At 36.4% G+C, this 14549-nt stretch overlaps 1 protein-coding gene across 1 annotated transcript; it reads left to right on the forward strand.

The window, feature by feature from the left end:
• Positions 1 to 509: 509 nt before the first annotated feature.
• LOC140172457 (BTB/POZ domain-containing protein 17-like) lies at positions 510 to 1376 on the forward strand. Its single transcript, XM_072195603.1, has one exon. The coding sequence runs from the start codon at positions 510 to 512 to the stop codon at positions 1374 to 1376; it is 867 nt and encodes a 288-aa protein (XP_072051704.1).
• Positions 1377 to 14549: the final 13173 nt, after the last annotated feature.

Genomic DNA, 14549 nt, shown 5'->3' on the forward strand with positions numbered 1-14549 from the left:
CATCGATGTTACTAATTATGCAATTATTGAATACACGAGTGATGCAGTTACGGAGCGATGCAGAACATCTGTGTAAGAGATTTTGTTTACGTTTTATTTTCATCTCCAAAAAAAAAGTGAAACGGACGCCGACAAAATATCACTGCGTGTCCCGTCATTAGTTTTTCACCTCTAGGTCTATAAAATGTATACAAAGTTAGGTTTCAATAAGAGGAAACTTTTTTTGGCGACGACACCATGTCAATAAGGCATAGAAATGTTGTTTTTTGACCCTGAAAGGTAGTGATCGTGCGCCATTATCATGATTATCGGTGATTCCTTTTTTTTTTGATGAAGGCACCAGTCAAAATGTCCGTATTCCAGAATGTAATGAACATAACTCTGTACTCCCCCGGGGAGATGATGTATTTTGCGACACTCATACCCCTCCCCCTGGAAAAGTGCATGATGGGAAAGAGGGGAAAAGGTCTATAATAGAGTTTTGATTTCAAATGTTTATTCTTATGCAGATGGCTGATTCAAAGCATAAGGTGAAGGGAGTGGAAGAAAGCGCATACCATATCAATTGTTCTCGGGTCGTATCGGAAAATTTCGAAAAACTTCGGCACGATCGTGAGTCATCGGATATAATCCTCCAAGTCGGTTCCAAACGCGGGTCCAATTGTTACTATACGCATAAGCTGATTTTGTCCAATGCTAGTGCTGTGTTTCGACAAATGTTTAATGGTAAATGGAAGGAAAGTGAGGAAAAACGAGCTACGTTAAACGAAACAAAAAAATGTCAGGAAGTGTTTCCGATATTTCTCGATTTTATCTATGGTGGTAAGAAAGGAGCGATTCTCTTAAACGCCGACAACGTCGTACCCCTTGTAACCCTCGCAGATAAATATGAAGTAACCGCCTTAAAAGATCTGTGCTGTAAGTTTGCGGAGACATTAATTGATGGAAACGTCAGAAGAGCATTATCGTGGCTCAAGATTGCCGAAGATTTGAAACTTACGCCAGTGTCAGATAGATGTTACGATGTCATCTGCTGGAATTTGAAACAAGCATTTATGATTTTAGGTGAATTTGATTTGGATTTGACAACGAAGCAAATGCTTGCCATTTTGGAACGAGAGGATGTTGTTGTTGAAACAGAGTTTGATGTTTTCATGGCGGTAGAAAAGTGGCTTACGTCATTTTACGTTCAAGAGCTTCTGAGGGATGGAACGGGTTTGATACAGATTCTGCAACATATTGAATTCCGAAACATGACCACGGACGAGCTGAAAAAAAGTAAGAATATCAAATATGGCCAAATTGTTGAAGGAAGATGGAGATCAAGGAGTTTTAGAAGAGTTCATTTCAGATGCTATAGGACTTCGGTCTTTTGAAACGGAATTCTGTCTTGCCGTAAAGACGAGAAGAATTTATGTGAAAAATGCTGGTACGAAAAACATTAACTTTCAAAAATGCTCGGCTACTCAACTCAATTCAGCAACTTTGAATTGCTCCATACCCAACCCGGAAGACAACTCCACTATGAGATGCGATTTTACTTTTGTGTATAAGCAAAATCAAGAAGAGAAACTTTACAGGATTGTCGTGTTCCGCAAAAACTCACAGGGATCCCCATATCTTACCTTTCAGAGTAGGCCTGCAGAAGGGGCCGGCAAGAAACACTCATGCCGTGTGATTGGGTTGTTTTTGATCAGGAACACGACATCAGGGGTCATTCATCACGTTCTAAAATGTAATAAATTTAAACCACTGGCCAAGTTGGTGGATGGAGATTCCTTCATTGAGTTTGTGGGAATACCGTGCCTTGATATAGGACAGTTTGATGGTCATTATTTAGGACAGTTTGACATTCTTTACAAGATCGCTATCAAGCATTATCAATCTTAAGGACATTTGGATACGGATTCAGATCAGAATATTATTATGTGGAGAGATCTTTATAATCCGAATATAGCATTTTTATTTTCAAATTATCGATGCCCTTGTAAAAAAAATGACGCAGAAAAGTAATTTGTGAATTGTATACCAAGGTGGAACATGCCCTACGCCAAAATGCATGGATGCAAATAAGAGGGTGCAAAGGTCATGTTGTCAACTATATGGTAGAACATGACGTTATTTATAAGAGGTCATTTAGAGAAAGATGAAACAGTTGACACGGTGTATGAGATTAATGGATGGGGTCATGTTGCACCTTATACTGGATGAACAATAATAAGGGGCGCACCATTAGATATTATCGGGGGGGGGGCTAGGGAGTTTTTAAAAAAATTGCCTCACTGATGAGTAAAAAAAATTTGCCTCACTGATGAGTAAAAAAAAATTGCCTCACTGATGAGCAAAAAAAATGTTCCCCTACCCAGCTGTGTATAAAGGTATACATTGAAACTGAAAAAAGACAACTTCACCGAAAAAAAAATTGCCTCCAAAGGCAGCAAAAAAGGCTAAAAGGTCATAATTTTAATATTTTATGTTAATTTGGATAACTGGGATGTTAACTGGGATAACTGGCATGTTAACTGGGATAAGGAAGACACCTTATCCCAGTGTCGAGGAGCTGAAAATTACCTTTTACCAGCATTTTGGCACTTTTTGCCAATTCTTTCCATCTATGCTGGTTTTTCTCCAAATGGGTACTATATTTTGTCCCTTTTGGATGCTCTTACCTACACTACTCTATATTTCATCCTTTTCTACTTTTCATCCTTCTATCTGTCTACCTTCTCTACCTTGAAACTTCCTTTCGCAACACAGCTGGTTAGGAAAGGTGAGCTAAATTAGTTGGCTTGGTAGCTTGATTTATTGTCTGGTGTTGTTTTTGGATTGGAGCTTCCGTTCTAAGTTTCGTAGAGGATGGGAGTTCTTATTCCACATACTAGGGTAAAGGCGCTGAATTCCAGTATTAATGGGTACATAAATCATTTCACACAGTCTACTGTTGACTTCATGACGGACCAGCGGGAACTCGGCACACCATCACGAACTGTTGGCCCTGATTATTGTCGCCTGTCTACCTTCAAATCTCTTGTAATATCTACTTATAATGTCCGTACTGTAAATCAACAAGGGAAAATGCATCAGCTATTCATGGGCTGTGCTGATGCAGGTATTGACATTGCCGGAATTCAAGAACATCGTCTCATTACACCAAGCCCAACCGATGATGGTCAGATGATAGGAACTGGGTTTTATCATTCAGTTCTGCTACCAAGCAAAGGCACGGAGGAGTTGGCCTGGTCATGTCCAAGCACATTCACAGATGTCTTAAGAGTGTTGAAGCTGTTTCCGAGAGGATACTATTTGTAACATTCCATGGCAACCCTCAGCTCAGCATCACTGTTGTATATGCACCCACTGAGCGCGCAACATCTTCTGACAAGGATGAATTCTATTCATCTCTATCTGACCACCTGGATGGTATGAAAAGACACAACATCCATCTCATCCTCGGCGATTTTAATGCCAGAATAGGAACAGACAGTCATCTTTCCCATCCTTGGGTCATTGGTCCACATTGCTACCATGATTCAACAAATGACAATGGTGAGCGTCTGGTCAACACCTGCCAGGAGTACAATCTCAGACCAGCCCAGTTGAGATTCCTGCAACCCAGGAACCGTTTCTGGACTTGGACCCATCCAGCTGGATCAACCCATGCACAGCTAGATCACATACTAATAAACAGCAAGTGGGTAAATTCTCTCCGCAACTGTCGAGCATACAACTCAGTAGAAGTGGACTCCGATCATCGTATTGTGAGCATCCGTCTAGCTGCCAGTCTGCGAACTAGCAAAGGAAAACCTTGCAAGAGACCAAAATTCAACTGGAAGAAGTTGCAAGATCCTGATACAAAGGAGGAATTTCAGCTGGAGCTATCAAACAGATTCCAGATCTTGAGCATGGATGACACCACACCCATCTCTGACAGGTATGAGACCTTCGAAACAGCGGTCCGTGAAGTTGCCGAGAAAGTTATTGGACCGAACAAGAAAGAGAAAATAGAAAGAAAGAAAGAAAGAAAGAAAGAAAGAAAGAAAGAAAGAAAGAAAGAAAGAAAGAAAGAAAGAAAGAAAGAAAGAAAGAAAGAAAGAAAGAAAGAAAGAAAGAAAAAGAAAGAAAGAAAGAAAGAAAGGAAGAAAGAAAGAAAGAAAGGAAAAGAGCAAGGAAGGAAAATGAAAAGAGAAGAAAGAAATAAAGAACAGAAAAAGAACTAAAAAGGAAAGGAATAATGAAAGTAGGCCTATGATAGAAAGAAAGAAAAAAAACGAAAGAAAGGAGGTAAGAAACAAAGAGAGAAACAAAGAAGGGGAGAAAGAAAGAAAGAAAGAAAGAAATTAATACAAAAACAGCTATAATGGAGAGAATGAAGATCTACCAAATGGGCAGGGCGTACCAAAAGGAAATTAAAGTTTGAATGCAGAAATTTGGACATTAAGTCCGATGCTATCAGGGCCAGCAAGGGTGCCGTCATGTATATGAATGGATGAAATAAATTGATTGATTGATTGTACAGGGTGTCCCAAAAAAAAGAGGCCCCACATTGCGCCCTCTTTTTCTCCTATTTCTGAAAAGTTGATCAAATATATTTTGGTATGTAAAGAAACCTTCAATCGTTAGCTTTAATACACCAAAACAATTATTTCAATCGGTTCATAACTTTTGAAGATATGTCCTTTTAAAGAAATGTACCTGTTTTTCACTCTGTCCACGGATGAGGTTTGGCTACTTCAAAGATTGAAAAGTGCATATACCATGCATGAATATAAAACATTCCTTGATGATAACTTTATAAAATAACAACTTTATTTAAGGGAATGGGCTTTACCGGTGGGCTTATGGGTTATGGATTTTGTTAAGTGTCATTAATTTGGGCGAAATTGATGTGGGATGTGACTTCTTTTGCTATACTTGCAATTACTTATGTTTTTCTCGTTTCTTGCTTTCTTTTTATTGACAACATGTCATTTCTCTTTTTGGAATAAAAGGTAGCCCTGAAAAGGGCTGTTTAGTTTGTCTTTAGTTCTTTTGAAGTGAGTTTACTGTGCTGCTCTGCCCTCTACCTGGTTGCCTCCGTGACGAATACAGGTTTCAGCTCTAGTTCTCATTGCATTAATTGCGTTGCGTACCATCCGTAAGGCCTTGTGCGCCGGATACTTGCGAATGCAGCAGTAATACGGGGTTGCGAAGATGTTTGAAGCTAGCTGGTGATCCTCGCTTATTGTGAATGCTTTCTCAAGACTGATGCTATTATCTATCCATGTCATTAACCGTGTGTTTCGTTTAAATCTTTGATGTAGCCAAACCTCATCCGTGGACAGAGTGAAAAACGGGTACATTTCTTAAAGAGGGCATATCTTCAAAAATTGTGAGCCGATTGAAAGAATTGTTTTGGTTTATTAAAGCTAACAATTAAGGGTTTCTTTACATACCAAAATATATTTGATCAACGTTTCAGAAATAGGAGAAAAAGAGGGCGCAATGTGGGGCCTCTTTTTTTTGGGACACCCTGTATGTTGTTCCTTCAACCAACGCTAGTGATCTGAACACCATTTTGTTCAGTTACTTTTCACTTTTTACCATGCGATGTTACGTGGGACTCCTAACTTTTTGCTGCACCAAATAATGAGATTTATATATTTTCTAAGACATTAGATCTGTTTAATAATTTATTTTATTCAAAAAGAAAAACGTCAAGTGTTCAAACTTTAAAGCTCTTTTTCTTGAAACAGCGATTTTAATTTCAAGTTAGATCATTTTACCAAATCAGGGCCGAATTAGGCTGTTTAGCTTAATCATGTGAAGTGACCTCTTGAAATGATATCACACTGATCAGACTGATCTTTATGTTATTACAGTGAGGCCCACATACAAAGTTCAACACAAAGTGAACGATGTTATAGCTTGGAGGGCTAACAAACCAACACCGCCAAATTCGACTGACGTGTGTACAACGTGGGAAGCTATGAGGAAATTGAACACTCGTTGTCTGATCATGCATGTGTTTATGGTTCGGATAACGGTTACTTAGCAGCTCTCGTTCTGCTTGGGTTTATTGAATACACTCTATATATAGTCATCAATATGTCGTTTCCAGTCCCTCGCTGAACTATTGGGTTCAGCTATTAATTTTTTTAATAATTCTTACCCCATGCAGGTGATTGGGGTGGTTACGGGTCGTCAAAACCACTAACCGCGAAATGAGGATATCGAACTAGTTTGCCCGCAGGGCTAAAAAAGAACCACAAACCGCGAAATATGGATATCCAACTAGTTTGCCCTCGAAGCTTCAAAAACCACTCATCGCGAAATATGGATATCCAACTAGTTTGCCCCGCAGGGCTATAAAGAACCATTAACCGCGAAATATGGATATCCAACTAGTTCGCCTCGCATGGCTACAAAGAACCCACTTACTGCACAATATTTTTTTACCTCAAAAAAAGAATTAATATCTACCAAAAAACGTTTCAAAACGTAAAAAGGGGCCAAAGTTTAAAAAAATCTTTCCTGTGTGGCTTTTCACCCTTTTTTAAACTTGGTCCCATTTATGAAAGTTTCTAAAGACCCATATGAAGTCATCTTTAGGCTACTTGTTTGTTTTCTTAGTTGTCAGTGTTCATTTTGTAGAGTAAATGAATTAATGTTCGTGCGTGATTGAAGTTTTTCCGTAAAGACGTTATAATGTATTTTGATTTAAGCAAAAGTAGCAAATACTCACTTTGTTAAATTCTTCATCGTCTTGTGCGATTCTGCGCCTCATGTACAGATGTAGGGCCTATATGCAAGTTGACAGACAGTCAATTTGCTAAGTATATATAATACTCTACTACTCTCTATGAACACGCAATATAATAAAACATAGACCGTCAAATGATTTTGATAATACATAGCCTATGCTTTTGAACAGTCTTAAACCTAATAATTGTAGAAATTAGGACTCGTTCTTCATGCTATTACTACTTTACTGAATGGGACCAAGTTTAAAAAAGGGTGAAAAGCCACACAGGAAAGATTTTTTAAACTTTGGCCCCTTTTTACGTTTTGAAACGTTTTTTTGTAGATCTATTTTGCTGGCCAAACACTACATTCATTTCGTATGGAAATTTTGGTGCGAGTCTCGAACTTTCCGCGTATGATAGGTCAATGAGCAAAACTGACACTTGAACATTTTCAAATTTGTATAGACTTGTGACTTTTTAGCGAATGTTTCTTGCGAAAGTTTTGTGACATTCGTCACATCAGTAAGGATTCACGTCAGAATGAATTGATATTTCTTCTTTCCCGTTGACGATTGAAATACTGCAAAAGCTACAGCGATGTGGTTTTGCAATATCATTTCATATACACTTCTGGAAGTTGATTGTGGTGAATGTGGCGGAACAGAAACTGCTTTCATATGGGTAGGTAAAGGGCTGTGTATCCTGCACAAGAAGAAACAAACACAATGGGGAACCATTGCTCGCTACAAGAGGAAACTGATTATTCTTTCATAGCTTTTCATGCACGCATTTCCTTTATATCAACAGTTAATGAGAGTATAATGACTTTGTTATTGGAACTTCAAATTTCCTGGTCAGAAGTTCAAGAGTGCGCGCGTGATAAATAACGGTTCCTGCTTCAAATCAAAATGATTGGTATTATTTGAAATTACTTGGTACTCTAGAATGGTAAAAATGAGTAAGGTTGGATCTTCCCTATAGCGAAGTCCTTTTCTGAGCTTTTGAAAATCTAGGGAGTGCCATCTTCAGACCAATTAAATAAACACGACGAAGCGCCTTATATACACTAGGGAATTGTAAATAGGACATTTCAAAATTATTGAAATAAAGTGTCAAGAGAGGGATGTCAAAGTTGGTATTGCAGTATCACATGCAGATCCACTTTTTATATTGCGAATATCATGTGATGTAAGTCATAAGTCATGTAACAATAATTAGGATGGTGAAACTATGCCCCCTCCCCTCTCAGGAAAATCAAGATTTATTTGCGAAACTAAAAGGGAAGCCTGAAGAGAAAAAGGAAAGGATATTAAGGGATCTGGAATGAGCGTTTTGAGCGTTTCGACAGTATTTTTTAGGGGACATGAGAGCACCTCAGACGTATCTAATTGCATTCTGAATACGAAGCATGTCTTTCTGATATCAAATAATTTTCATTTTTTGAAAATCACAATATAATACAAATTTTATGACAAATTATAAAAAATTGATATTTTTCCCATTTTTGATATTTATCAGTCCTCGAAGTAAATTTGATAAATCTAATGATATATTCTTAAAGTGTATGTAGCTGGGAGGAAAAGCCGACGATCAATTGCAAATTTTGACCTTTCATATTGAAGATATGGATTTTTTTTCCAAAAAGCCCTAATATTTTTTGGTGTTTTGGGAAAAAAATCCTTTCTTCAATACGAAAGGTCAAATTTTTCGATTGATCGTCGGCTTTTCATCCCACCTACATACACTTTAAGTATAAATCATCAGATTTATAAAGTTTACTTCGAGTACTGTTAAATATCAAAAATATCTATTTTTAATGATTTGCCATAAAATGTGTATTACATTGCGAATTTCAAAAAATCAAAATTATTTGATATCAGAATGACATTCTTCGTATTCAGAATACAATTCGATATGTCTGATGTGCTCTAATGTCCCACAATAAATATTGTCCAAACGTTCATACCCCTTCCCTTAAGTGAATGAACTGCTCACCTTTCTATGCATTATTATATAGGCTTTTTTGATTTACAATTTTAATTACAGGTTTTGTGTTTCGAATTCATCATAACAATAAAGTTAACTTTTGTCATATTATGGCTCTGATTTCTTGATAATGAAAATCCAGTCTCTTTATGCCTATATTATGACATGGAAAAAAGAGTGTCTCTTACTTCCATGATTATTAGTTCGTAGCATCCCTGCTCATTATTTATTAAGATACTAGAGCTCTCAAATGACAAAATAAAACAGATGCCTGTTAAAGCCAACCTGTTCACGTTAATTACCTACATTTTGAAGGTAGGTATACGGTGACGGTTTTAGTATGGTCTTACGGAGATGGTCCAAGGCAAAATAAGGGTCTCAAGCAACTCATTCGGAGCCAGAATCTAAATGAACTAAGTAGAACTGCTCCGATTGTCAAATCGCCATAAGCATGTTCTTTTAGACAGATACCGTTGCATTACATGTGATCTTTATTATTATTATTATTATTATTATTATTATTATTATTATTATTATTATTATTATTATTATTATGTTTGTCGCGTGGTTAATCGATGGAAAGCATGAAAAACAAAACAGAACCTCAGAAGAAGATGGCTAACAAGTCCATCAAGCTAGACACAGCCACATGGTAGATAGGGTTTCCACCGCATCCTTTTGAGAACAGCATTGAGCAAGAAGAAATAAGACACATCGTCAGAAGCAGGCGACCTCGCATTGCAGCAGTATTGAAGGATACACTTAAGGGCTGGGGTATGAACGTTTGGACATTATTTATTTTGGGACATTGGAGCACATCAGACATATCGAATTGCATTATGAATACGAAGAATGTCATTCTGATATCAAATAATTTTGATTTTTTGAAATTCGCAATTTAATACACATTTTATGGCAAATCATTAAAAATTGATAATTTTTATATTTAACAGTACTTGAAGTAAACTTTATAAATCTGATGATTTATACTTAAAGTGTATGTAGGTGGTATGAAAAGCCGACGATCAATTGAAAATTTTGACCTTTCGTATTGAAGATATGGATTTTTTTCCCAAAACACCAAAAAAATTAGGTCTTTTTGGGAAAAAAATCCATATCTTCAATATGAAAGGTCAAAATTTTCAATTGACCGTCGGCTTTTCCTCTCTGCTGCATACACTTTAAGAATATATCATTAGATTTATATAATTTACTTCGAGGACTGTTATATATCAAAAATTTGAAAAATATCAAATTTTTATAATTTGTCATAAAATTTGTATTATATTGTAATTTTCAAAAAATGAAAATTATTTGATATCAGAAAGACATGCTTCGTATTCAGAATGCAATTCGATAGGTCTGAGGTTCTCTCATGTCCCACAAAAAATACTGTCGAAACGCAATAAACGCTCATTTTAGATCCCTTAAGTAAACTACATTTGAAATGACTGAGAATAAAGAACGAATCCATGAAAATAATAGTAGTACGAAATTAAAATAAACAGGTTCAATAAAAGTGATCACTGAGTGAAGAAAATGTTTCTGTTATGAATATCTAAAGCCTGTTTATTGGCTTTGTAGAACAGTGGCTTAGGGAGATTTTCAACAGGGGGCTGAGAAAATGAAATTTTGTTGATGACCCATTCTGGGGATGCCCCAGGGGGTCAGAAAATTGAGCAAAAAATACGTCATATACACCCATTCTTACTGGTTTATGATGATTTTTTTTCACTTCATCTGGAATTATTGGGTGGAGGAGCTGGGGGCTGATGGATATTCGAGCCCGCACCCAAATTTTTAAGTGGGCTAAGCCCCCTAAGCCCCCGGTTCCTAAGCCTAGAAATGGTAATTTTATTTATATTGATTAATACAAACTATTAGAAATGTACCAGGACTCGCAAAATGAATTCTGTAACCAAAGTCGTCCGTGACGTGGCCAAAGCAAAATGAAAGTGAAATTTCAACGAATTGACGTATGGCATGCATCGGACCATAATAGACACTCAGTACGCCACTGACCAGCTTCTATTGTTATGCATAGTCATGTCATGTCAGTAATGTCAGTTGTGTCCTTCAGTGTAAGATTTTTGATTTATACAGGCCTCAACTTCGCCCGTGAGCTTTTATAGGAATGTATTTGTTTGCGTTTGAAACTAATATAGTTCGCTAAAGAAAGATATTTCCCACATCTGTAAGGCACATCGTGTGGACCTATTAAAGTTTTGTCAGAATATCCGTTTTGATTTCACCTTTTTTCACTTGCGACTGCCAAAATGTCCAACCAGTACTTCATTTCTAATATAACCAGCAGAAATAATCGATATTTCTATTGTAGCTTGCAAAATCATCCATACATGGGTACATTTGCGAGTTGATTTTGACAAAATTGGTAGTCGGAATTGAACAATGGTGCAATCAAAACCGAAATTCTGACAAAACTATGACATATAGCCCTATATGATGTGCTTTGGAAAGCAAAAACGTTGACCTAAAAAAATCTCACGGGGCAAGTTGAAGCCTGTGAAAATCGAAAATCTTAGACTAGAAGCCCAAATTTCACTCCTAAGTGTAACACCAGGGCTTTAAAAAAATATACAGTACCAAGCATTATAGTTTTCCTGTGACATTTACCGAAGAAATGAAGATTATTGTTTTTCATTTGACCGAGAAAATTAATTATGAAGTGAAAACATGTACTAAAAATTCTGCTAATTGCAACACCGAATTCGATCGTCTCAAGCGCCTAATGACTGACTGGGTCTTGTTTAACAATACTCATCGACTGACTAGCGTTCTGCGTGTGAGACAACTCGGGTCATACCAATATCGGAAATTTACCGGTGAGGTATATTGTTGATGTCCGGAGTAGTAGGTGGAGCAGAATCTTGGTCAAAAATCAAGTTACCTCCAACACGGAATAAAGCAATTCCTATCGTGGTATAAAAATTTCCGAGGTAACTTGATCCCCGACCAAGATTCAGCTTTCTGCGGATTGCACACTGTGGGTGGATTGTGGAGAGAGTAAAGTGCTGCTATCACTGATTGTATTATTATATAATCAGTGATCATCATCTGAAAGTTAGGAGATGATCACAGTGAACTGCAGTTAGACTTGTGTCGTGCAACATGACAACTTCATTCGCGCCATTTCGTGATTTCAGGATGGAATTACTTTCTAAAGTCAAGTGTCGCATCCTCATTGTTCGAATCATAACATTTGTCACATTAATGAATGCGTTTCATTTACAGTGTGTGGTATCAGGTACGTTTATAAATTATTATAAGGCTAAAAAATTGTTATGTCTCAAAGCCCATGGCAGTTTCAAAAACGAATGCGGTATGATGTTTTTTAAAAGATTTTTTTAAACTAAATTTTAAATTAAAATGTCATTTTCGAGTGTTCAAAAGTACACAGCATAAAATCGTTTATCAAATACATGCAAGCTCAAATACATAAGCTTATGGTAAAAAACATGTCTTTGAGTCAATTTAGAATACAAACCATGATTTTGGTCCAGGCCTATTTCTTTTTTTTTTTTGGGTATGGTCAATATTTACCATTAATGGTTTATATATTTGTTTAACTTTTTAACTTGAATTTTACAATGATTGATTATTTGATTTTGTAATTATGTGTTTGATGTGTTTTGTTTATATCATGTACATGTAATTATGCGATTATTACCTTGTAATTTTGCAAATTTTGTAAAATCATATTATGATATTTCAACTGAAATGAAGCTTGAAAAACAGTGCTTGTCACTGATGCTGTTTTACCCTCAATAAAGAGAAGAATGAGCGGGCTAGCTATAATAGTCGGTTTTTTATAATTCTTTACACATTTAAGGGAAGGGGTATGAACGTTTGGACAGTATTTATTGTGGGACATTAGAGCACATCAGACATATCGAATTGCATTCTGAATACGAAGAATGTCCTTCTGATATCAAAATTTTTGATTTTTGAAATTCGCAATGTAATACACATTTTATGGCAAATCATTAAAATTGATATTTTTGATATTTAACAGTACTTGAAGTAAACTTTATAAATCTGATGATTTATACTTAAAAGTGTATGTAGGTGGGATGAAAAGCCGACGATCAATTGAAAATTTTGACCTTTCGTATTGAAGATATGGATTTTTTTCCCAAAACACAAAAAAAAAAAGGGTCTTTTGGGGAAAAAATCCATATCTTCAATATGAAAGGTCAAAATTTTCAATTGATCATCGGCTTTTCCTCCCTGCTACATACACTTTAAGAATATATTATTAGATTTATTAAATTTATTTCGAGGACTGTTATATGTCAAAAATTTGAAAAATATCAAATTTTAATAATTTGTCATAAAATTTGTATTATATCGTGAATTCCAAAAAATGAAACTTATTTGATATCAGAAAGACATGCTTCGTATTCAGAATGCAATTCGATACGTCTGAGGTGCTCTCATGTCCCACAAAAAATACTGTCGAAACGCCATAAACGCTCATTCTAGATCCCTTAAGGTGAAACTGTTTCAGGAGAGAACAGCTCTAACATGAAATGATCGCTGGCCTGAATTTGAGTTTGAGTTAATTTTGGATTAACAGTGAATATGAAGTATAATTTCTATTTGTACGACTATAATGATTACAAGTATTATGAACACATTCAAATTGTGAAGACAAATACGCCGCACACCGACATCGCCCGGTTAATAATTACATGATACAGCAGAGACACTGAAATGAATACCCGGGATCGATATACGTGAATGTGCTATGCACGATTTCTATTCTGACGATAAATCTTTGGATACCGGGTAGAAAATGATGAATATCTCCCGTAATTGATTTAGTCTAAAGAAGCCAGATTTGGTTCCTTGCACTTGAATATATATGTTCAACGGATATGATAGTCGTTAGCTAGCGTCTTGAGAAAGACGCGTGCGTCTTGAACTCAAAACTGACAAAAATTTCTAATTTTGTATATGCCGAACTATAGCGCAGCGAAGGCTAGCTGCACTCACTCGTGCAAGCAGTCTAAAAGCATATGACCATTGACCTCATCAATGGCGTATACATGCTCTCTCACACACAGAGAGGTCAATTACCAGGCTATTGTCAGTAGCCTTAGTCAGATGTCCCTCGGCTCATTATGCGTCTCAAAGGTCGGAACAAAATGGCCATGCGTAGCTGTAGATTCAACCTACCATGGCGATTTCTGCCATGAAGATATCGGGGCGATGACACTGTGCGCTGCCAGTCATCTCGCCATTCAATAAAGCGTGAAGACCATGCAATTAACGAGTCCGTAAAATCGTTCACTTAGCGAAGAAGTTGTCGATTTTTGGATCTTAAAATCTTAATAATTGCAGCCAAGTATTGTTTATCTCTCCAACATACAAAAACTGCAAACTGAAGTTTGAAGACTTCACACACTTATAACTTTTGTATCACTACAGGCTAACATATGAGTTTGACAGAGTTTTCTGTTATAACTCTAATATGCTGCAAAAATCAATTACTCTCCAGGCCTTATATTTAATTTGTTACCCTTCTAGAATAATCATCACTACTTATAGCATATTACAGCATATTTCATCATTTCTAAAAAATAGCTCATTACCTCAGCACAAACCGATCATTAATCTGTATAGAGGGTTACAGTTCAGTTCAGTTCTCTCCATATGGAGAGATTTTATTTCTCAGTATATATAGGCCTTCGGCCTTACAATACAATAAAGTACAGTACAATATATTTACCCATCACCAGGGGGCAAAAGAGTTTGCCTGATTTTATGAGCATTAAAAATAAATTTTGATAATGAAATTATAGTTTGTTGATTTCTAGA

This window comes from Amphiura filiformis, chromosome 16, assembly GCF_039555335.1.
Source record: "Amphiura filiformis chromosome 16, Afil_fr2py, whole genome shotgun sequence".
Classification (NCBI taxonomy): Eukaryota; Metazoa; Echinodermata; class Ophiuroidea; order Amphilepidida; family Amphiuridae; genus Amphiura; species Amphiura filiformis.